Source organism: Pogonomyrmex barbatus, unplaced genomic scaffold (assembly GCF_055798465.1).
Source record: "Pogonomyrmex barbatus isolate J1 unplaced genomic scaffold, ASM5579846v1 scaffold14, whole genome shotgun sequence".
In the NCBI taxonomy this organism is placed as follows: Eukaryota; Metazoa; Arthropoda; class Insecta; order Hymenoptera; family Formicidae; genus Pogonomyrmex; species Pogonomyrmex barbatus.
The window spans coordinates 3,985,173-4,008,471 of record NW_028297110.1 but is presented as its reverse complement, the minus strand read 5'-3'; the positions used below and the strand labels follow the sequence as shown (position 1 = coordinate 4,008,471).

Genomic DNA, 23,299 nt, shown 5'->3' with positions numbered 1-23,299 from the left:
ATTGCAATTTGAACAAATTAAATGCAATAAGATCATATGTATTAAAGAGATTAACATTAAGTTTGTTCTTTTCTACTGCACAGAAATAGAACTATATTGATTTGTATTTAGGCTCGCCTTAGAGAGAAACGTCAAAATATAATTATTATAATATAAAATTAATTAATTATATTAAATATAAATACTGTTTTATTTTATATTTTATAAAATATTTTAAATACAAAAATATTATTTAATTTTGCAAAATTACTCACATGTTGAAAAAAACGTATAAAACTTTGGTCTTTGATTTATCCTCCTCTCCCCTCTCCCATCTCTTTGATTGATCTCTCCTGTACTTTTTTTTAAATCAAGTGATCTGATCCCTCTAAAAATAAGAACCAAGTTTGAACATGAAATTCTCTTTTTATGTATAGGATTTGATAAAAGTGTCGCCATCTAGAAGACAAATAATAATATCTCAAGTGCCTCCGTAAGTCTCGCCGCGAACCAATCGATGTTCGAGTCGGAGCCGAAGGGGGGGTTTGAACACCGTGACTAGAGTCTATTGACATTCCAATGTAAATTGTTTTGATTTTTAGTGCGAACGGTAAGCACGCAAGTACGGATCGCGTTGCGACGGACGACACCTTTTATTTTAGGCACTGTGATAAGTGCATGCCGAATGATTGACAACTCGGCGTTGAAATCAATAAGGCATTTGTCCCTTGATTCTAACCTTGTTCAATTTTTATAACGTAACGGAGTAATCATTGAAACAGTTTCGTAATCATTCTCATTATGTTAAATAAAACGGCAGTATTTTTTAATGTCGCAGTTTTTTGTCTTTCATTGTAATTTTCCTCTCATCATTATGCTCGATTCCGCGACTGAATTACCAATTAGAAACAGCAGAGTTGCTGAAACGGTTGCTGACGGTTCGTATTTTGTATTTTTCAGTTCCAGAGAAGGAATTAATTTAGGACAATGTTCGAGTGGGCGTACGATGGTGTGAATAGCTCCATACCGCGCAACGTTGGTCCAGAATGCGCAAATTATCTGACGCTGAAGCGACGACTAATAGAAACACTATTTATATCTATATTTATTATATCCTTTATCATATGGGGTCTCAAGCGAGTGACTTTGCCAAAGAAACTGGCCTATGTTGGCCAGGACCGTGTCGGCAGACGAGTCTTGCTGATTATGATGTCATTAGTCCTAGGAATGGAGATCGGTTTTAAATTCACTAGCAGGACTGTTATATATCTGTTGAACCCATGTCACATTACAACAGCATTACAGGTAAATGTATATCACCATTTTTATATCATTAAACAAATTTCTGTGGTGTTAGACTCATTGAATTCCTTCTTCACCTATGTTAAAGTTAAACCTTTTATTACATTTATCTGTTTTTTTTTTTCAAAATAGTTGTATTTGTTGGCTGCGGATCCTAGTCCAACAGTCACTGCTATCTTCAGGATACATTTGAACCTGTTGAATGGACCGGTACTGGCATATTTGTTTCCAGAAACACAGTCTCGGATTGTAAGTAATATAATATATGCAAATTAAATAATAGATAAAATGGAATTTTAAATAATGAGAGTCTTCTATTAGATATTTGCAGACAAAGCAATGTATTATATTCAACATGGTTTGATGTTAGTAATACCATATTACTTGCTGAGGATTGGAGGTAATTATAATCAACATTTGAATATAGATAATAACTGCTAATATAAATATATAATCCATATACTTGCCAGAGATAATTTTGTTTTGCTATTTCCATTAGGTGTATATAATATTGAACCTTTATCTGATATGAGTTGGTCAATTCTCAGTTACGGCCTTAATGCAGGGTATCACTTTTGGATTCTTCAATTTGTTGCCTTGGTTCGTATATCATGTCTTATTTGGATATTGTAAACGTGATTCTTTGGTTCATGTCTTATTTGAATATTGTAAACGCGATTCTTTGAAAAATTTGTTTTGCTATATAATTTTTTTCTTGCAGCCTGTACAGGTGAATCTTAGTCATATGTTATGCGCTGCTGTCTTGGATCCATTTGAAGGTCAAAATTATCGATTATGGGCAGTAACTCATCAGTTCATATTATGTCCCGTTCTGTGCAAGCTGTTTTGTTATGGATCCAATTTTTTCTTAACCAAATTTCCACCGACTAGGGTTAAGCCGACGCTGGAATGCACCATTCCGAAAAAAAATTGTATATATGAACAGAACGAAAAATTACACGAAGAGTCTAATACCTCAGGAAATGGCCATACACATTTCGATTAATTTGGAAAAGAAAATTGTCAGACGTATCTGAATACTTCATCTTGATTGAGTGAGTATATATTTATTATCATAATATCTAAGACTATATAAGAAGAGAATATTTATGGATTTGTAATATTTTTACACGATGTGTATTTCCATTTATAGTCGCGCTAATTAGTTCTTTCGTAGATCGTATCTAAAAATATTAGGTCTTTCTTCCTTGCAGAATAATGCAATTTATATCTGTCATCTTCAAATGTGATCTACAGGAAAACTATGAATAAAAAGAAGGAGATAGGAAAAATTAACTTTTATCAAGTTCAATAACTAATTACACACTATAGTCAATGGTGATTAACATATTTCTATTAAAAACTTTTATTTTTCATCAGGGTTGAACTTGTTCACAGATAGCACACAATAACAGACAGACAACTTAATCTTGATACAATCATTGTGATCGTATGAATTTTAATTTATTAGTCCACGATACCAAATGATAAAAATAGTCAATTTGAAACGTAAATTTCTGTCCAAATGCTTATCATACCTAGCGTCGTACATAGATTAAGAATTTCAAGGATAATGTGAGGCTTAAGCTGACGTTTCGTAACAACAATACGAGTCGTTTTAACAATATAGTTATCTTTTACTAAAAACGCATTATGAAAAAATGAACCATCTGCGTTTTTATATTCATTTTTATTTGCGCATAGAAACAAGGATATTCAAATAACGAAACTGCAATATTTTATCTATATATATATAATAAATAGACAGCGAAAGTTAATGAAATTTTATGATGAATCTTAGTAACATGGTCTAAGATACACATGGCATCTAACATACAAATCAGTTGTTTTAATGACGTAAACAATTACAGATTTGTTTTAATTTGTTAATAACAAATATTTCATTTTTGAGATAAAAATTTCATCATAAGAAAGTAATTTTAATAATAAATAATTTATATCTCAATTTTTTTGATAATTTAATTATTCATTATTTTCAGGATATAATAAAATTCTTTGTTTCTTTTAAAATTTTATTTTAATTTTATATTATATTTTATCTTATCAAAATTATCAGGATTTCAAATGATTATTATTGATGATAGATTCATGACTAATACTGCCCACTTGGGAAAGGTAAATGATGAAATTTCACAAACTTTCACAGTTTTATATTATTCTCACAGAAATACATATAATGTAGTATAAGTATTTTGGCCGCAGGAATTATTTAAATTTGATTAATAATCTAGAGGCCATAAAGAGTTTCAAAACTTTTGTGACGTACATAATGATCTTATTTTGATAAATCCATGACTCTATTCGTGAAACTAGTCGTGTATACGAAAATATTTTTATATGACAGTTCCTATACTATTTATATATAATATCCTACATTATACGAATTCTTACATGCGGAAATATATTCTCACTAACGTAACGTAATGAGAAAATTTTAGAATTTAAAATGTGCTTTTTACAATATGTATAGCACGTTATGATAAAAGGATGAAGTTGAGGTATAGAATAAAGTGGAGATATAGAATAGTGGAAATATAGTTATATATATATATATATATATATATATATATATATATAGAGAGTTCATACTGTAGTTAAATACTGTATAATGTGCTCAGATTATAAATTAACGCTTTCGTCCAGGTAAAAATTAAAACTCTTGCGAATAATATTCTCATAGAGATGGTGAAAACGTCCATTTTATGTCCTTTTGAATTATCTTGCACATAAAAATGACTTATGATAGTCAGTTCTGTAAGCATTGCTGCAAATTAAGAAAATAGAACGGCCTATGTTACTTGTGTAGAATTAGATGGAAACAAAACTTACAAAGTTCCATACTTTAATAAGCTGCCATTAAAGAAAACAAAACTTTATTTTTTGACAAAAACAGCTTGATAGTACAGAATTTATCAATATCTATAATAATATTGATAATAATAATATTAGTGACACTATATAGAATTGACTTATGATAAGATAGTATAGAAGAAACTAATTTGGCAATCTTGTAATTTATATATAAGAATTTATATACATATAAGTACACACACCGCGCGCGCGCGCGCGCGCGTGTGTGTGTGTGTGTGTGTGTATATATATATATATATATTTGTGGAATATCAAGAAATAAAATATACTATAAATGACATTAAATTTCTCAAATTAAAAATAGGATGATTATAATTCTTGCACGTGAATGTTCCAATTTTTGCATTAGACATGTATAGTAGTATTCCAGCAAATTAAACTAATGACAAATAAGATTATTTTTGTGGCATAGTATTATAAAAACACTTATTCTTAGTATTTTTTCTTATTCTTAGTATTTTTTAACAGGTCTAATCATGTGAACTTCTTTCGAAGAAAGAATAGAAATTATTAAAAAAAGATCAGTATTAGTGACGATTGATTAGGTTATTATAAGTATTTTAATGAAAAATGAAAATCCATATATGTGGATTGCATTTATTTTTTAAAGATAATCTTAAAATTATTAGTATCGAATAATAAATATTATTTATTTGTTAATTAGAATATTATTGAATATACATCTTTTATAACAATGTAAAATGTTTGATTCATTAGCTAATAATAAAATAAATTATGTATATCTTAAAAAGAGAGTAGAATTACGATAATAAACTATGTTACTTACATATAGATACATACATTTAGCATTCTATTTTTTATGAAACTTATTTAACTATTTAATATACATATATTTATTTTTGTTATAGCTTATTTGTTTTTATTGTATTTCTGACATGATATATAAGGTTTACTTAATTAGATTATTAATTATATGAAGATTATTATTATATGAAAAATTATTTATATAGAGAAAATTTATCTTTTATCAGGATATACCTTATTTGTACAATTTCTTATAACACAAGTTTATTATGTTGTATAAAAAGATATATATAACAGAAATTAAATTTAGAAAACTTATATGGAATAGTAATATATTCGGGCATTGCATACTATTGATTTTAATTTGATTTAGTAGATGAGTTATGAACATATTTTTATAGTATCGCTAATAATAATTACATTAGCAATAATAATAATTACATTAGCAATTATTAATATTATTTAAAATATAAGAAATGTGATTGTTTTTTTTTTTTATTACTTAAAATGAGTTTCAAATGAATCCTATATGTCCGATACAGTTGTAATATTATTTTAAGAATTAACTAAGTTTTCTAATGCAAAAATAGGATTGCAGTTTCGTTGTTTGTATAGCTTGAGTTGTTTAAAAAATAATTATATATACATATATATACATATAAAACAATATGTAAAACAGCATATATAACTATAAATATAAAGCATTTATCTTACATATTTATCAAATTCGAATATTGAATAAATTTGTTGTTACTTATTATTTAGATAATAGATTGTAAACATACGATTTGTTATTCTTTCGATTCTTGATTTTTGTGATTCTTATTTTGTATTCTTGTGATTAATCGATTTCCCGTCAGTTTTAGCCTCATTTATATTATAACGATGTTATATGAATGCCTGACTTGTGCGTTACCAGTAAATTGTTCACGATTTTGTATATGACATACTTCGCGCGCGTTGCCTTTATACATATGCTGTACAAAAAATACATTACTTATTCTCAACGTAGGACATGTAAATAATATCGATAAAAACCGAATATATAGTACGATACTCGCGTATGATATTCGTATTGCACTTTGCGTTCCATGGCGAATCAATTGTAGTTAAATAAAACAAAAATCTTCTCTGCGTGATACATAGGAAACCCCAGAAATTAGTGAAATTATCTTATTTTAATAGAATATTTACCGAATAACAAAAATGTAATCCAACGTATTCCATAGCACATATAACTGTCGAACAGTCCATTAAAAATTTTTTCAATCAAATTTTAGTTAGGAAATGGTTACAAAGGAGAATAACATAAAGACTAACTCTTTATTATATCAATGTTGGCTATTTACGCACAGCTTATATATAAATATAAAAACTATCACTTTATATATATATATATGCAGAATATCTCACCATTGTCTTTTGAATAAATCTATATATTCATATTTATTACATATTTATTTTTCCATTAAAGATTTTTCCATAAAAGGTTGTAGATAAAAGAAAAAACGAATTAATCGTTAGGAACGAAAATAGAAGAAAGATGAACTGAAGTTATTAAAATTATTTTAATACTTTGCATTTAACAAGCATTTAAATTACATCAGATTGTTAATAGAACTTTAAGTTTAGATTAGATTAACAAATGAAAAATAACATTTATGAAAAAAAGACATATGCAAGGTTAGTGTGAGATAATCTGTATTATATAACTAAATAATCTAGATAAACGATTAATGTAAAGTTGCTGCTGTTTGTTATTCATTGATTTATCTTATATATCGAGTAATAATTTATGTATTGCACGCGTAAATATTCAACATTGGCTACATTCCAATGGAATTTCGTACAAATTTGCACAGTGCGAATGTTAATATTATTATTGTGATTATGTTTCTTTGCTACTGTACAACACCACTCTCGCGAAATATAATTGCCTACTTAAGATAAGATTTATCACATTCATACTTTGGAAATTTATAAACTCTATTATATTGCAGTTGAAAATATTTCTCCATTTGTATTGATTTAGTACACGAAAGGGGAGGAAGTTTTCAATATCTAACATCAGTATATGATATTTATAAAAGCAGGTTCTTGATTTGGTGTATCGCCATGGTAATCTCTCAAGTCCACAAATTAATATTCAGGTACTCAGATATCTGAGATAGATACATTGTTATACTGTCACTAGCATTCGAATTGTGAAACATTGTAAGATTTTGGGTAAAATGAATAAAGAATTCATCTGGGTCTAACTATAATTCTTATTTATAAATCAAGATTTACATAAATGCACAATGATCAACACAATGATCAAATGAGCAAATATAATGGAATATTTGTGAGGTATAAATGAAGATCGAGATATACATGAAATTGATGAACGGAACAAACAGATACATATGAAATAAAGTTTAGTTTATTTTCCAAATATTTATAATCACTATGTACACGATTCTGTACAAAAGTTTAGAAAAACTAATTCACGAATACTACATACAGCAAACGCAATCATTATAATAAATATGTACATTATAAATAATTGTCTTACTCACACCTAGTTCACTCTAATCATCAGTATTCAATCTTATATTAAAAACAGCATTATTTATAAATACAGAGTTAACAGATTGTAATATACAATCCTTCGTATTTATACATATATGTATAAATATATGTATATATCAACATAAAATTTACTAGATGGTAAATGAAAAGAACAACTTTTAAAATTTTATGCAGTAGGTGTTTTTGTGCTATTCATTCATCCACAATAGTGGCATAAATATTTATACAGCATATACACAAGTATTAAAATGATATTAGTATTCACTGATGTAAAATCTAGTATATGGCACACACAATGTAAGATCTAAATTATATTGACTTGTAAGCTGTAAGGACGTTAAATATTTAAAATACGAGGAAACGTACATTGCATTGGGCAATGTTTTATTAAATATTTTCTCTTTTTGTATTTTTTTCAGAAAAATAATATATATTATTGCTAGTATTCATAATCCGTTCTTATATTTAAGATCGTCTTAAGTAAGATTGTACGATTATCTCATTGGTTGAAATATAATCTTAAGACGATCTTAAATATAAGAATTGACTATGAATATCGGCCTATAAGTGTATGGATTCTTATTGTATTTAAAAAAAATTTGGTTTCTTTATTAATGATTTTCATGCCTATTGAATGAGGTTTCGCAAAAGCCATTTGATTTTATTAAGCTATATAATTATTCTTGCCATTTAATATTGTACAAAAAATAATGTAGCTATACGCAATGAACACTTCAAGTGGGACACCCTGTTTTCTATTACGTGAAGAATCGTTTTTAAGAAAGCCATTCTAATATAAATATTATACAAATAAAATATAATTTATCGTGAAAATTCTATTTTAGCTCTCTATATATGAAGATAATTATATTAAATCACAAGAGACAAATAAACTATACATTGAGGTTAAAAAAATAAAATTAAAAAATATGTTCTTATCAATCTTTGGCTGATGATGTGTCGTATTCTTGATATACGTTAATGCATAAGTTATACATATATATATAAAAAATAATATGAGCATTCTGGAAGAATATAACAAGTCCATTAATTCTAGCCATAAAAATATTACAACGAGTGTCCTGAGATTAATATATACAGAGAAAGAATTGTTGAATTGTTTAAATATTATTTAAAAATATTAAAACGGAATTTTTTTTTAAATAAAACAACATTATAAATTAGTATAAAATATTAATTATTTTATCTTTATATGTATTTAATGAAAATACATTATATGGAGGCCTCAAGTATGATAAATTTATATGACATATTTATATATGACATTTATATATTAATAATATCAAATTTTATTTGATATTTTAGATATAGCATAATTATTTTATATAATATTTTCACTTCATGAAAAACATATTCTAATAAAAATTAAAACATTTTCATATATATAAATAATCGAGAATTATTAACACTTAAAGCCTCCATATGATTAATTTAATTATTCAAACTGAATGTACATTAATGCATGTAAATGCATAGTAAATTTCATATATAATATATATATATATATATATATATATATATATATGTAATTTAAATAAAATAAAATGTCTATTATTTACAATATTATCGACCAAGTAATCTAACACACAGGCACACATTTTCTGTGAAGAATATTGTACAGTTTGTTGTCGTGTGCTTTTTCTACTTAAACGTAGACAATGTCGATATAGTGCAGAAAACTTGGCATTAAAAATGCATTATACAGCCTCAAATGAGCATTTTGAGGATATGTTTTTTTTAATGTAATGTGTTAGCCATCCAATGGTGGTCCTAAGTATACCATAGACACTTCTGTATTTCCATAAACAGCAGATACTGATGGATATAATCTTTTATCGGGTAACCCTGTTTATCAAAGTGACTCGTAAAATCTTATTCTTGCTTCAAAATTTCAAAAAATGGCATAGAAAATAAAAGAAAGTATAATTAATAATTGTCTCGAAATTAGGATGGTGATAATAATAAGAAATGATAATAATATACCAAAAATCCAGAAAAAATGGATAAAATGTCATACCTCTAAAAGCTACACCCAGAAATTCGTAATTCTTCTCGAAAGATAACGTATTATCATCACAATCCAAAATTACTCTAATCCTTTCCCCAACCTGTAAATAAAAATTATCAGGTATTAGAAAAATGTTTGAAGGAAACTATTATCTTTATATGAGAAAAAATAATATAGAAATATAAAAATAACAAGAAATGTTAGGCATATAAAAATAATAAGAAATAACTTGTCATGAAATGTCATATAATTTATGAATGACAAATTCAATACCTGATATTTTGGAGCATTATTGAGTAAAGGATAATTCCCTTGTGGATCTCCATTATGTAACAAATGGTTATCGACAAGATTCCAACCCCAGGAATGTTCATCAGAGCCAAGTAATGCTACATATCCATGGCATAACAAAGGTGCTTCCTTAGTGGCAATTCCTATTACTGCTACTGTTCCTAATGGTCCTTCCCAAATAACTTCCCAAGCGTGACGTCCGTGTCGAAAACCTATCTTGCCTCTACACGCATCTGTACTTTGTGCTACAGGATTTCTGTAATAATATAGTAACTGGTGCGAGACATTTTGGATATCGTATTTGTCAGATTACTTCATGCTTTACTACCAAATTCATTAATCTTAGGAGACTTGAATATATTTATATTTCATAAAATATTAATTATTTATTTACTGTTAATTATTTATTTATTTACTTCTCTTTTAAGCGTCTAAAAAAACCTATTTCTAGTTATATTTTTTACACATGAAAGTTAGTCGTGGATCTCTTAACAATTGATTTATAAGGAGCAATATTTGACTGCGACCGGTAGAGATTTCTTTTGAGATGTATTCATTCAAGAATACGAGCGAAGAATTTAGGGGACAAGACTCGCTTGACAACCGAAACGCAGAGAGAGGACAACGTCACCGGACACCAACCTGTGCAGGGTGAATCCGTTGGGTTTTATGTAAATGTTCCGCGAGCAATCGTTCGGGTTCCACGCGTGATAAAATGCTCGCAGCTTCGACTTGTACGTGGGTACCGAGGACAACAAGTCGGAGCTGAGGGCCTCCTGTGCCAGCTTTCTTATGCAGTGCATCCGCCACACGTCGTTGTTCTCGTCGTTGAGAAACTGATACCATCGCTTGCACACCAGCGAGCAGTTTCTCAGCGTGTGCAGGTCCAGATATGAAAATATCACCTCTAAAACATGATCAGACGCCCGCAATGCTATATCGTCCATTTTGCCGGGTCTGTTTTAGGCGAAAGAAGCGTAAACATACACGGCACAGAAACACCGTCCGTATGTCACAAACTACGCGCATGTTAGACGGACGAGAGCGACCGACGTGGAATCATTCTACCACTGACGCGGTCTGATTCTAGGGAATGTATTCGCGGTATCCACCAATATCTCGTTGGTATTACGCCGCTGATTGATTTATCCGCTAAACAAAAATCGTCACCGATAATTCTGATAATGACATAATTAATGTGTTATAATTAATACGTAACGTTGACGTAACAATATTTTTTGACTTATTTTATATATTTTTTCTTTTTACAGCTATAAAATTGTTTTAAAGGCAAAGGCATTTATTAGCGTTTGTACAAAATACAAAATTTATAAAATGAATCGATATTATAAACATTAATAAATTGAGAAATGTATTAATGTTAAAAATATCAGTAAACAAATATAAATATTAATAATATCGAAATGTTTGGAATATATATATATATATATATATATATATATATATATATATATATGTGTATCACACAAGAGACAATCATTCCCTTTGCGTTTATATTTATGTGGGTGGATCACGATTTAACGGGTACTTTCTTCGGAAACACCTTCGGCGGACCATTAAATCGTTTTGTTAATTGAATGATTCTCTCTGCCTCACGAATACCGCTGAGTCTTGCACCATGCACCGTGCTATAATGACCTGGTACAGTAGCCTCGCCCGCGAATAAAAGAATGGGAGGCACTATCTCGCAAGAGCCTAGAAAATGTAATATTTATTGAACAAAATTATCCTAAATGAAGTCCTTAATAATATCTCATGTTTATCGATTTTATGATTAAATTGAAAGCTAAATATATAATTTCTCCTTTTTCTTATACATATGAAAACTCCAAATATTACAGGAATGTCCTGAATAAAACTCTTTTTAGGTTTTTCAACTAACTTAATATTAACATAGATAACATAGATTGATTTAATGTAGATTGATTTTAAAAAATTAAATTAAAGATCCCTCGATATAAAATATTTTGAATATTTAGAGCAAAGCTTTTTCTAAACCTTCCGAAAAAAAATTGTTAATAATTGTTAAATGTTAAAAATTGTTAATAATTTCTCATATTTATCGATTTTAAAGTTAAATTCAAGGGTGTAAATCATCTATAGAATTTCTAAATATTAGAAAATATCTAGATAATTCTTTCTAAACTAGCGGGCATGAATGAAAGTTAGAGATACCCGGTAATGGACTAGCTAGATCACACTGATGACCAACGGTGCTGTCCATCGCCATGTAACTGTAAGCCCCAGCGAAGTATTGATCCAAGCACCACTTGCTCCTGAGAATGTTAATTGGATAAGGTAACGTCGGGTCGCCGGTAAATTGACGAAGAACCATCGTCATCGACTCCACTACTTCCTCATCAGAGCATAACTCCATGTCCTTTGCTTCGCGTCCACACACCCAGGCGCACAACACATGTTGAGAATTAGGTAATTCTTCTACATTTGCCATACCTAAACGTGAACAGAATTGTCGTCATTTGTCAGTCCTTAAAAACTTTTTTTTTTATATTAGGATCGTCAGTGACAACCTTTCACCCAGTCGCATTTGTCTGCCAGTTCTTCAGCAGACCAGGCCAACTTGATGGCACCTTCACGCCAAACCCAAAATGGTCTCGCGTATTCGAGGAAGATTTTATTAACGTGTCCATACCCGAGCTTGTTTATTGCCTCGACTTTCTCGATAGGCAATCCTGGCAAAAACAATTTCGCGTGCTGATTTTTCAGGACGCCAAGCGAAACGGTTACGATCACATAATCAGCAGGAAACTCCTCGCCATCGCTACTTTTCACGACAGCCCGCGGACACGCATTGCTTGTTGCACCCCATTGAATACAATTAACTGGTTTGCAATACCTTGAAAATGTGAAATAATACAACATTTACAAACAAATGTAATAAATGTTACAAATGTTTTATAACAAGAATTGCTCTCAAATTTTTTCAAATTAGAAGATATTCCCGAAAAAAAATTTCTATTTTAAAAATATTAATAAAAAATATATTAATAAAATATTAGTAAATAATATTAATAAAATATTAATTATTCTAAAAAAATCAAAACTAGGTAAATGAGGTAAATAAATAGATACACTTTCCTTTATACGAACCTGACACAACCACTCGGCAAATCTCGAAGCAAGGGCGCTAGCACCCCCACATATCCTAAGGGTACTCTAATATTTCCACCGGGAATCTCGATATAGCTGCCAAATTGATCGGCCGAGACAAGCGAGAGATCATCTCCGCATCGACATCTTAAGCAATTCGTCATGCCGTACATCACCCTTGCGGCATCATATCTGCGAATCATAAATTATCTACATTGTTACTTCTGACTATAGGAAAAAAACGGAATAAATGAATTGTAATTAATTGCGCTGCGATGTAACAGTTGTACTTTTTGCGAAATTAAATTAATTTTTCTCAAACGCAGCAGGAATACAAACGACGATTTTTTTAGAAAAAAAAATTTATCCATAATAATTAATTTTATTTATATTATATATTATTAACATATTAAATCAAACTACTACTAAACCAAATCGTATCTACATAATTATTTCTATATTCAGATAGAATAAGACTCGATCATCGTATTCGAATCAAATAATTTCTAATTAATTAATGAGAAACTGCGACTCGTCTTGTCAAGCAACTGTTGTACATCACCACTGATAAGGCTTTTGCAGTTGACCTGGCCAACTGTACCGTTGCTCCTCTGGGAAGTTGTGGAGCTCCTGCTGAATTCTGATGCCCATAAAATTCAGCAACGTACCGTGGGCACGGCCGCAGCCAAGAGCGAAGAGAGCCGCCGCTTGTTGCTCGATCTGCCGAAAGGTGTGATACGCTGTGATGCTGACCGGAAGATCGATAGCCCTGCCGTCGCTGGTGCAGAAAAGTCCACGACTCGGATCCGGTCTAAAAAGCGGTGCCTTCAACAAACCTTCCTGTGCCGCCAAAGTGAACACCGGATTTGCCACGCAACCACCTTCGATCCACGTGGCGCCCATTTCTGTCACCACGTCGCCCAACCAGCAAGAGTGAATTCGACCACCCGGCCTATAATTAAAAGTACACTAATTAGCTTACACGACAAATGAGAGATCCCACAATGATATAAATTTATTATATTTTTGGAATGTGTTAAAACAATGTAAAAACTACAACATATTACAAAACATTCTGTATATGATCATATTATTTTAACGTCAAAATTTTGTTAATATTAATTTTTAATTTTTTAATCGTCGATTTTGAATTTATTCCAGATACCTATCCGTCGCTTCTAAAATTGTAAAATTGCGGAGGCCACATTGAATCAATCGATGCGCTGCTGATAATCCAGCCATGCCAGCTCCTATGATTACGATAGTTGGTTCTGGTTTGCATGGATCTACCATACAGGGATCCAGTTGACAGATTTGAAATTTTTCTGGTCTCGTACATCCCGGTGTACCTTTTTTACTTTCTCCACCTTTATCCAATGAGAACAATCTATAATACGCAAAAGGATATATAGTTAATTGATAGCTTTTAATTGTAAGTAACGAAATAAAATTTCACTAGCAAATGATACCGGTTTTCCAAAAACTATGTAACCTTACTTCGTGATTGACTGATATTCTGATATACCTTGTGAGAAATCGTTGCAGCTTCCGGGATGATACTCTGGATCTCGAGAGCATCTCATTGATAAAATCGATTTGGTAATATGGATTTGTAAAATGTTAATATTTAATTGTTTAAAAATTTAGATATTTAAAATTTAGACGCGGACCTGTATTATGAGAGGAGCATGTCATTTACAAACAAAAAACTTCGGCCGTTTTAACCGTCTACTGTCACTTCGTATGCACGTTTTGATGATTAAATAAAAGAAAATTTATAAATAATTTCAATAATTGAAACATATCAGATAACAACAAATCACAAGTATCATTAAGCGAAACATAATAAAATTGTATTTTAAAATTTATAATATATTAGTTACAACTCCTAGTTTACAAATAATCTACAAAAATGATCTCTCTCTCTCTCTCTCTCTCTCTCTCTCTCTCTCTCTCGATATTTTGCTAAATTTATCTTATGTGGAAAATTATGGAAAGAATAGAAAGAAAAAAGTTTTCTTGAGAAATTTAAATATGACGTAAAATATAATTAGTTTATCAATATTAACAAATTATTTCTTAGTATCTATACATATAAGTGATATTACACAAATTATGAGAATTTATAACATGATTTCGTTCGCGTATGATCATGAAAATTGATTCCACATTTAAACGTGTATTACATCGTGTTTTACGTGTTTTCGTATTGTTATCTAAGTAAGAACACTTAAAAATCATCATCACCTTGATATTCATATATTAAGACTTTTTTATTTAATTAATTCTCAGATATTTTGTTATTAAAACATTATTGATACCGATGAGTGCAAATTCTGTGTACAATTAAGAATTTATAAAAATTGCACACGCACATGAAAAATAATAATATATATTATTATAACAGTTTGCAAATTTTGCAAATCAAAGATTAATTACGATATTTTCTGCGAAATTTCCTTCGTCTCTAAATTTAAATTTTCTATTCTTGTTGCAATATCGTTCGTCGATTTTGCGATATCACTGATCGATTCTTCACGAAGTTTCTCTTGTAGAATTTCTGTTGTCTGACCGCTTATTTCATTCCATGCGAAAGCGATGTCTTCTTCCCGACATAATCGGCTGCATATGACGAATCGAGCTACAAGCTTATGATGACATGTGCCGACAACGAGATAGATTTTTTTTCTAGCTTGCAAACGATCTAAGAGTTTCTTCGTCAAACTATTATCATCCTGAAATGAGGAATAATCTTTTGGTTGCAAAAATCTAAGAAATAAGTTAATGATTAAAAAGAAAGTCTAAGAAATAATATTATGACATAATTAATCAATGATTTAATCAAGTTAAATAAAATGAAATTTAAGTAAAAATTTGTAACTAAAAGATGGAAATCTATAATATAGTGTAATTTTTAATTTCTGTATTGATTTGTATATTGATAAAGGAACTTATGATTAGAAAAACATACCTTGATACGGAAACAGACAAGACCCATGACAACTTCAGTGACTATTTCAAATCTATCATCTGACCTGACGTAATTTTCGAAAAGCTGTGCTAGTTTTATGGTTTGTCTAATATGCGCTTGAAGTCCTTGCACTCCGTAAATGCGCATGACAAACCACAATTTTAACGAACGAAAACGTCGTCCTAATGGTATCTGCCAGTTCTGTATTATTAAAAATAATAATAAAAAAATTAATAAATTAAAATTAGAAAAATTTTAATTATATTAGAAGAAATCTATTAAAAAAATAATGATGTTAATCAAAATTTATCAAATCTTACTCTATAATCTGGTAAAAGTCCTTCTTTATCGTGAGCTAGATATATTCTGTTAACATCAAATGCTTCTATAAGTCGTTTTGAATCTTTCAGCCTAAAAATAATGATAAATATATAATGATAAAAAGAAATGCAAATATAAATGTAATAATATATAAAAAGATTTCGAGAGAGGAACTTATTTAAACATATTTAATTAAATTATTTTTACCTTATCATAATATATACATACCACAGTACCGAGGCATCGAAATTTACTAACAACCATTTGTGTGCGTTAACGTTGAAGGAATCCGCATACTGAACGCCTGACATCAAATAACGAAATTCCGGGCAACAAAATGCTCCACCTAAATCAAAATGATTAAGACAATAGATTTAGTTAATATTTGTAACAAATATACAAGTAATTATAATTAATCAAATAGCAAAAATTCATTTTTTTTTTATTAATAATATATTTTAACGATTAGTGAATTATGATCATGTGATCGAATTAGTGACTAGTGATTGAATTATTATCATATTGAATATATGCAAGACAGAGATGTAAAGCTAATAAGAAAGAGAAAATTGTATAAAAAATAAAAATTAGAACGTTATCTACCTGCATAGGCAGCGTCAATGTGCAACCACATGTTATATTCCTTGCATATTGGTCCTATCTCGTCGATATTGTCGAAGGCACAAGTGCCAGTAGTTCCCAAAGTAGCGACGACGTAACACGGTATAAGACCTTTCTCCAAATCTTCTCGAATTGCTTTCTTCAAAGTTTCTCCGCGTAGAGAGCACTTATCATCCACTGGTAGCAACCTCATTGGCATTGATCCTAAAATTCCTGCTTTCTCCACTGAAGAATTAGACTGATCTGAAAAAAACATATTTTTGTACAAGTATTTTATATATCGACATAAGGATGTAAATGATTATGGATGGTCTGTGAAATCGATACGAATTTATATTGAACTTTCTCTAATTATTTAATAATTAAATAGTATTTTATCATATAATACGTGTATTTCATATTTCAAAATTTTTTTTATTTCTATTTGTACTCACTGGAAGTATATGCGACTAGTTTAGATTTAATGTGATCCTCATCCATCTCCGGATGAAGATTTTTAATATGATGTGTTGTATATTTTTTTGCAGCTAATAAACATATAAATGTACATTCACTTGCACTTCCCTGAAATTAATGTAATACATGAAATGTGTGATGCAATGATATCACAAGTCATTAAAAACTATGATTTATAATATTTCTTTATATTTTATTATTAAAATATAATCAATATATATTCATAAAAAATAGGATAGACTATTTTGCAATATTTAAAAATTATTAATTTTGGCTGTACTCATTGTTTAACAATCAAATCGAACAACGGCTCGTTGGTCTAGGGGTATGATTCTCGCTTAGGGTGCGAGAGGTCCCGGGTTCAAATCCCGGACGAGCCCATTTATTTTTGTTATAATTTTTTAATTATAATAATGTTATTTTAGTTACTCATGCTTAAAAAATATTAACAGAAAGTAATTAAATGATTACACTTTAACAATATCAATGTGGCTTTATATATTTTAAAAAGTTACAAAATTCGTGGTCTCACGCACCAGTTGTTATGCATCAGTAATTACATAAGCGGCAATTACCTGAATGACTCCTCCTCCCGTACCATTGCTGCTATACAAAAATTCTTTAGGTAGACCTAACATTTTGCCAAGCCAATTGCACGTAATGACTTCGAGCTCGGTGCAAGCCGGAGAAGCTATCCAACTGAAGCCAATGCATCCAATCGCGCAGCTCAAAATTTCGGCGACGATCGCCGGATAAGAATTAGCTGTTGGATAATACGCGTGAAACTGCGGCGAATTCCAATGTGTTATCTATACATTGATAGAAAGGATAAAATGGTTAGTTCTTCTTCTTTTCTTCATAATTAAATGAAATATTAATAAAGAAACTTTTACTTATAAATTCAAGAATATTGAAATTGATTTAATATACAGACAAATTAAGTTATGAAGAAAAGCATCAAATTATATGAATTAACTTTAAGCAGCACAACGGTATTTTTTAATATTAAGTTTTATTATCTTTATTATCTCTTTTCTATTTCTAATTATAAGATATAAGATTATAAATATAAGAAGAATCAATTTCTTTTTCTTTAATATTTCTTATTTTAGAATCGAATTTTTATCAATATAATTTTAACTATTAAAATTGACTGTGTTATATGCAAGATAACAAGTAATATGTCTTTTATGATTAAGAAAAAAATTACCCCTGGCATAATAAATTGCTCCACATCTTTGAGCACTTCTTGCCATTTCTCAGATTTTTCAGGCGCTTCTTTTGGCAATAATTTGCTAAGATAATCCGGTTCCACATCGGGCAGTACGTTTCTGTTTCTCAAAGTCTCGGTATAATTTGCAATATAGTTTATAGTTGCTTTGGCAAATTCTACGAATTCCGGCGTGTCCATATTCTATAAATTAACGAGCATTCAACACAATAGTGCTGCACAAGTCAGGAAAACTGTTTTAATCCAAGGTATTTATATCACGAAAATTATAGAGCAAAGTGATTAAATCGTAGCTTCCTATTTGCCGTTAAAGTTAAACAATTTTTGTTTGACTGCTTGTTTGATGCAATTATATGCGTCTTCCGCGAATGAATTTATATAATGTATCGTTACGTTGCTATAAATTTTACGTTTGCTATCGGTTATTTCACCTTGATTGCTGCATTTATTACTATTTGCACAAAACAACTTTAAAATCTTGAGCATTTAATATCACATTAAAGCACTTGTTTTTTTATCTAAATTACAAATAGTTTTTAAAAAGAAATACAGTGTCGCAAATATAATGGCACATATAATTCCTTTTATATTTTTAATAAAAATTAACATATTACATAGACACACAAAATTTTGCTACCATGATATCGTAATAACAACGATAATAAGATATTAAGATGAAAGAAAAAAAACTGTTTGATAGCGAAAGAAAAAGATTTTTTTATATAAAACTGATCTGAATCTTTCAATAAAATTTTGCTTCTCGTTTTCTTTTTCTTGTTTTCAATGAAAATATTTTTATATCTAACGTTATTATCTAATGTTTCCTAGGTTGATTTTTACTTCCTATAATTAATTGTCCAACTCGTACCTCTATGATTTACAAGTCACGTATCGCACGGAACAATAAAAATTTCACTTAGGAAATGTCACTTTCATAAACATCGTTGCTTTGGCACCGATTTTATATTCGGATCTCGTTGTCACTATCGAATCGGACACAATTACGCGAGAAAAAAATGTATACGCGAGAAAAATTTAACCGTTCGATTTGAGATGGACGCGCAAGCGGATGGACAAATGAGAAATGTTTTCAGTTGAATACCATCCTCTAACGTTAAATACCACCACTCAGAAAACTTTCACTTGCTTTCTCCGTAATCACACCAAATTTGCTGATCGCGGAAGTAATTTTTCTCTAGTGCTCTAAAAATGTTCTTCAATTGACATCTTCTTTTAATTCAACAATTTTTTCAACAATTTTAAATTCTTTAATTCTGATTGATACATTTAATTGATGACTCTGGCCGGCATATAGAAATGAAAATTTTGCAGTTTAATTTATATTTATTTACCTGATATGAATTACGACGATATGACTGCCGCGACTGATTGTAACAATCTTTTTATATAATTTATTATAACATTATTACATATCTTATCTAGTTATGTATAATTCTATTATTTAACATATTTTTTTATTATGTATTCTTATTATATTTTATTATTATTAAATAAATAATAACAAAAACGAAATACTTTTTTATAAAAATCAAATTCAAATATAGGAATATACAACAAATTAAAGAATATATATGGCAAGTTTAATGACATTAGTATCAATATATATTATTATAATTAAAATTATATGATAGAGATTATAAAATGACTAAGATAAAGCACATCAAAGCAATAAAAGCCATTGATTAAAGCACATATATTAAAAATAGTATTAAATGTAATTAATCTATCATGAAATTAAGATGTCCATTTTCATTTGAATCAAAGATTGAAAAATAGTAGATCACAAATAAAAAATATTCATAATTTATGTAATGCAAATTCGGAAGAAAGTATAAGTTAATACATGAATCAGCTTATATTGTCTCGGTATCTTTTCTCTTGATTGCATATTCTTGTACCTTGTTTTTCTTCTTTAAAATAAGAGCAGAATACCATGTAGTAGAAAAGACCTTGTTTTACTGCAAAGAAACCATTCACAACTCTGTGCTTTATATATCTTCGATTGATTGCGCATTAAGTCGTTTTATTTCAGAAAACATAAAATGTTCTAGACTTATCGACACAATATCTTTTTCTCTTCTTTTCTTTTTTTTTCTATTTAACCAAAAACAAGGCTCATGTCAAGTTTTAAGACACTATTCATTTTTATTATAATGATTTTTATTCTTTTACAATTATGCAGTTTTTACTGTAACTCTCTTGTAATTTAAAAAGTAATTTTAATAAATTGTATTATATAATTTTAAACAATTTTTAATTTTTTAATCATATTTATTTTAAAACTAAAACTAATCTAAAACGTTTCCACAATTGCTACTACGAACATTAGCGATGAAAGATTTATTCTGTTCAATTTTTTTTTTCAATGTTATAAATCAAAATGATCAGCATATATTATTGTTTTCCAACACGAACAGAAAAATAAATAGCAAAAAGAAAGATTTGCGGGCTCGTCCGGGATTTGAACCCGGGACCTCTCGCACCCGAAGCGAGAATCATACCCCTAGACCAACGAGCCATGTAAAAACTTTTTTCTTCTTGATCTTCTACATGATTATAATTAAAATAAAAAAAAATAAGTATAAAAAATTATGAATCTATTAAAAAATATTTAATTATATATAAACTATTTATGCACACAATGTTGTCCTTATACCTTCAATTTGATTTGATTATTATTTTATCCAATACTTCTCTCGCAATGTGCCAATTTTAATCTTGATCATTTCCATTGACTGCCCACTTTTATTTTATTGTTAAAAATTTTTTAAATTATTAAATTGATTTCAAAACAAGTTTAAACTTTTAAAATAAAACTTAATCATCGAATATGAATAAATCAAATTGCATGGTTAACGTGATTGATATTTGATAATCCGGGAGGTCAATTGCGAAAAAGTAACAACTTTTCGATATGGCTCGTTGATCTAGGGGTATGATTCTCGCTTAGGGTGCGAGAGGGGTTCAAATCCCGGACGAGCCCGTCTTTTTAGTTGATTCAACTGGTTTTTCGATGACCTACTTTCGCAACTTTCAGTTTGGTAGGTTATTCGATATAAGTGTTATATGACACACAACACATTCCACGGTTGGAGAATACGCTAACTCAAGTTCTTTCTCTGTAGTAGATCGTCATCGTTGTTTAGATTAATCTTTGTCACGTACGCTACACTTATATGAAATCATAGTAACGAATATTAAGTTGAATTTATATTTTTTGTATATTCGAAAAAATTAATTTATTTATATAAAGATAATAATTTTATAGAAACTTTTATGCGGATATTTAATGACAATAATTTTAATATATCATTTTGTAATATTTAAAAATAATTAAGTTTTGTATCATTGTTTATAATAATTTGTTTGTCATAAAAGTATCAAGTATCAGAAACTTAATATAAAGGTCATTAAGTCATAAAAGCCTTGATTATTAATAATCTGCAAGTAGATATTATAAAGATCATTTTTGAAACATTTTATAGAATGATAACGTTTTGATATTATTTTTAAAAAAATTTAGTAAAATCTTTAAAAGATCATTATAAAAATCTTTTACTTTCAGCAATGCTCATTGGGTAATTTCTGTTCACAAATAGAAAGTGACAGAGTAATACAAATAGAAAGCAGAAGAGGACATTATATTTTGTGCTACTTTTTAAATTCTCTGTTTAAGAGATTGATCTATATTTAAATTCTTTTTTTCTATTATATAAATATTATGTGGTATTATATGATCAACTTATTTTAAATTGCCGTGATTAAAAAATAAAAATAGAGAAAGAGGAGGGAGGAATTATTAAAAATATAAAAAGAGGCAAAAGAATGTTTTTTTTTTAAAAAATAATTTATATGCTCTTTATATTTAAATTTTTATATATATTAAAATAATTTACACAAAGAGTGTTTTATAGTTTAAATAGAAGAAATAAATGATTAATCATTGTACAAACAAAATTGAAATATAGCATTTTAATTTATATGATATATATATATATATATATATATATATATATATAAAATGTTCTTTATTAACTTAAAACAAGTTTCTGGTAGAATTAAAATAGTTTTACATTTTTCTTTCCGTCAAGGTTCGACCATGACAGTTACTTTGTTCACGGTCGCATTTTTTTGACCTACAAAGTGATTATATAAGCGGTTGTATAATTTAATTAGATTTAAAAGAACATAAAAAATATAATAGCATGATTATAAAAATATGACTAGTTATTACAATAAATTATTCATTTTAAAAATACATTTTATATACATGTTTGCATAACACGTTTATAAATGTCTTATTCTACACAAAGGCTTTATGTTTGTATAAAGTATTTATTAATTTTAAAAATATTTAGAATATACGTACAAATTTTTAAATTCAAATTTAATGTTGTTGTTGCATGTGTTGTTTGAATTTGGAAATTTTTAAAGAGATTTTATTAATTATTTCACTTTTAATTTATTTCACTTTGCTAATTGTTTTACTTTGATCACATACATAATGATAAATGCCACATATTTATAAAATGAAGTTATATTAAGACGAATATTTTAATATATAATTATTAATTTAATTTAATAACACGTCGAAATTCTATAATCGATAAATGTATCGTGAGACTGTCACATAAATGCAACATTTTTAGACCTAAATGCGGCCATGCGAAATGAGTTAATTAAGTTGTCATGGTCAATTCTTTTTCATATTACCAAT

At 28.7% G+C, this 23,299-nt stretch overlaps 4 protein-coding genes, 1 long non-coding RNA gene and 2 other non-coding genes across 14 annotated transcripts; 3 read left to right on the top strand and 4 right to left on the bottom strand.

The window, feature by feature from the left end:
* The first annotated feature begins 465 nt into the window (after positions 1–465).
* Positions 466–7,196, top strand: LOC105424470 (transmembrane protein 164). 6 transcript variants are annotated; one of them, XM_011634719.3, is made up of 7 exons: positions 466–589; positions 940–1,284; positions 1,414–1,530; positions 1,603–1,681; positions 1,781–1,881; positions 2,003–2,336; positions 2,496–7,196. In XM_011634719.3, the coding sequence occupies exons 2-6, from the start codon at positions 967–969 to the stop codon at positions 2,285–2,287; spliced, it is 900 nt and encodes a 299-aa protein (XP_011633021.2). In that variant the 5' UTR covers positions 466–589; positions 940–966; the 3' UTR covers positions 2,288–2,336; positions 2,496–7,196. The 6 variants fall into 6 exon arrangements, with proteins under 6 accessions (XP_011633021.2, XP_088928984.1, XP_088928988.1 ...); XM_089072858.1 differs by having other exon boundaries at positions 2,003–7,196; XM_089072862.1 differs by having other exon boundaries at positions 493–560; positions 2,003–7,196.
* A 948-nt stretch (positions 7,197–8,144) lies between these two features.
* Positions 8,145–10,903, bottom strand: Fsn (F-box synaptic protein). Of its 3 annotated transcripts, none has more exons than XM_011634717.3 (4): positions 10,472–10,900; positions 9,812–10,085; positions 9,548–9,638; positions 8,145–9,375 (listed from the first exon to the last, which is right to left on the bottom strand). In XM_011634717.3, the coding sequence occupies exons 1-4, from the start codon at positions 10,774–10,776 to the stop codon at positions 9,281–9,283; spliced, it is 765 nt and encodes a 254-aa protein (XP_011633019.1). In that variant the 5' UTR covers positions 10,777–10,900; the 3' UTR covers positions 8,145–9,280. The 3 variants fall into 3 exon arrangements, with proteins under 3 accessions (XP_011633019.1, XP_088928989.1, XP_011633020.1); XM_089072863.1 differs by having other exon boundaries at positions 9,812–10,102; positions 10,472–10,838; XM_011634718.3 differs by having other exon boundaries at positions 9,272–9,411; positions 10,472–10,903.
* Positions 10,904–11,320: 417 nt separating this feature from the next.
* LOC105424478 (spermine oxidase) lies at positions 11,321–14,539 on the bottom strand. Its single transcript, XM_089072864.1, has 7 exons — positions 14,487–14,539; positions 14,127–14,348; positions 13,563–13,913; positions 12,962–13,153; positions 12,382–12,707; positions 12,026–12,304; positions 11,321–11,545 (listed from the first exon to the last, which is right to left on the bottom strand). The coding sequence occupies exons 1-7, from the start codon at positions 14,537–14,539 to the stop codon at positions 11,361–11,363; spliced, it is 1,608 nt and encodes a 535-aa protein (XP_088928990.1). The 3' UTR covers positions 11,321–11,360.
* LOC148937383 (uncharacterized) lies at positions 12,149–14,905 on the top strand. The gene is made up of 3 exons (XR_016138370.1): positions 12,149–12,280; positions 12,366–13,925; positions 14,123–14,905. It is a non-coding gene; the product is annotated as an uncharacterized LOC148937383 (long non-coding RNA).
* An 83-nt stretch (positions 14,906–14,988) lies between these two features.
* LOC105424468 (aromatic-L-amino-acid decarboxylase) lies at positions 14,989–21,346 on the bottom strand. The gene is made up of 9 exons (XM_011634712.3): positions 19,430–21,346; positions 18,541–18,744; positions 17,906–18,139; positions 17,309–17,438; positions 16,857–17,117; positions 16,482–16,599; positions 16,253–16,343; positions 15,933–16,133; positions 14,989–15,696 (listed from the first exon to the last, which is right to left on the bottom strand). Exons 2-9 carry the CDS (start codon positions 18,739–18,741, stop codon positions 15,397–15,399), a joined length of 1,536 nt encoding a protein of 511 aa, XP_011633014.2. The 5' UTR covers positions 18,742–18,744; positions 19,430–21,346; the 3' UTR covers positions 14,989–15,396.
* On the top strand, positions 17,639–17,710 carry TRNAP-AGG (transfer RNA proline (anticodon AGG)). Its single transcript has one exon. It is a non-coding gene; the product is annotated as a tRNA-Pro (tRNA).
* Positions 21,029–21,100, bottom strand: TRNAP-CGG (transfer RNA proline (anticodon CGG)). The gene has a single exon. It is a non-coding gene; the product is annotated as a tRNA-Pro (tRNA).
* Positions 21,347–23,299: the final 1,953 nt, after the last annotated feature.

Excerpts from the sequence above, each read along its gene's own strand:
- LOC105424470 (XM_011634719.3), top strand. The coding sequence starts at position 967 with ATGTTCGAGTGGGCGTACGATGGTGTGAATAGCTCCATACCGCGCAAC. Across the intron at positions 1,285-1,413 it reads ACATTACAACAGCATTACAG|TTGTATTTGTTGGCTGCGGA; the intron begins GTAAATGTATAT and ends TTTTCAAAATAG. Across the intron at positions 1,882-2,002 it reads TTCTTCAATTTGTTGCCTTG|CCTGTACAGGTGAATCTTAG; the intron begins GTTCGTATATCA and ends TTTTTCTTGCAG.
- Fsn (XM_011634717.3), bottom strand. The coding sequence starts at position 10,776 with ATGGACGATATAGCATTGCGGGCGTCTGATCATGTTTTAGAGGTGATA. Across the intron at positions 10,086-10,471 it reads AACGGATTCACCCTGCACAG|AAATCCTGTAGCACAAAGTA; the intron begins GTTGGTGTCCGG and ends ATATTATTACAG. Across the intron at positions 9,376-9,547 it reads TCTGGGTGTAGCTTTTAGAG|GGTTACCCGATAAAAGATTA; the intron begins GTATGACATTTT and ends TTTGATAAACAG.
- LOC105424478 (XM_089072864.1), bottom strand. The coding sequence starts at position 14,539 with ATGCTCTCGAGATCCAGAGTATCATCCCGGAAGCTGCAACGATTTCTC. Across the intron at positions 14,349-14,486 it reads CTGCAACGATTTCTCACAAG|ATTGTTCTCATTGGATAAAG; the intron begins GTATATCAGAAT and ends TGCGTATTATAG. Across the intron at positions 12,708-12,961 it reads TTGCCGAGTGGTTGTGTCAG|GTATTGCAAACCAGTTAATT; the intron begins GTTCGTATAAAG and ends CACATTTTCAAG.
- LOC105424468 (XM_011634712.3), bottom strand. The coding sequence starts at position 18,741 with ATGGACACGCCGGAATTCGTAGAATTTGCCAAAGCAACTATAAACTAT. Across the intron at positions 17,118-17,308 it reads ACTAGTCGCATATACTTCCA|ATCAGTCTAATTCTTCAGTG; the intron begins GTGAGTACAAAT and ends TGTTTTTTTCAG. Across the intron at positions 15,697-15,932 it reads TTGTCTGTTTCCGTATCAAG|GATGATAATAGTTTGACGAA; the intron begins GTATGTTTTTCT and ends TCCTCATTTCAG.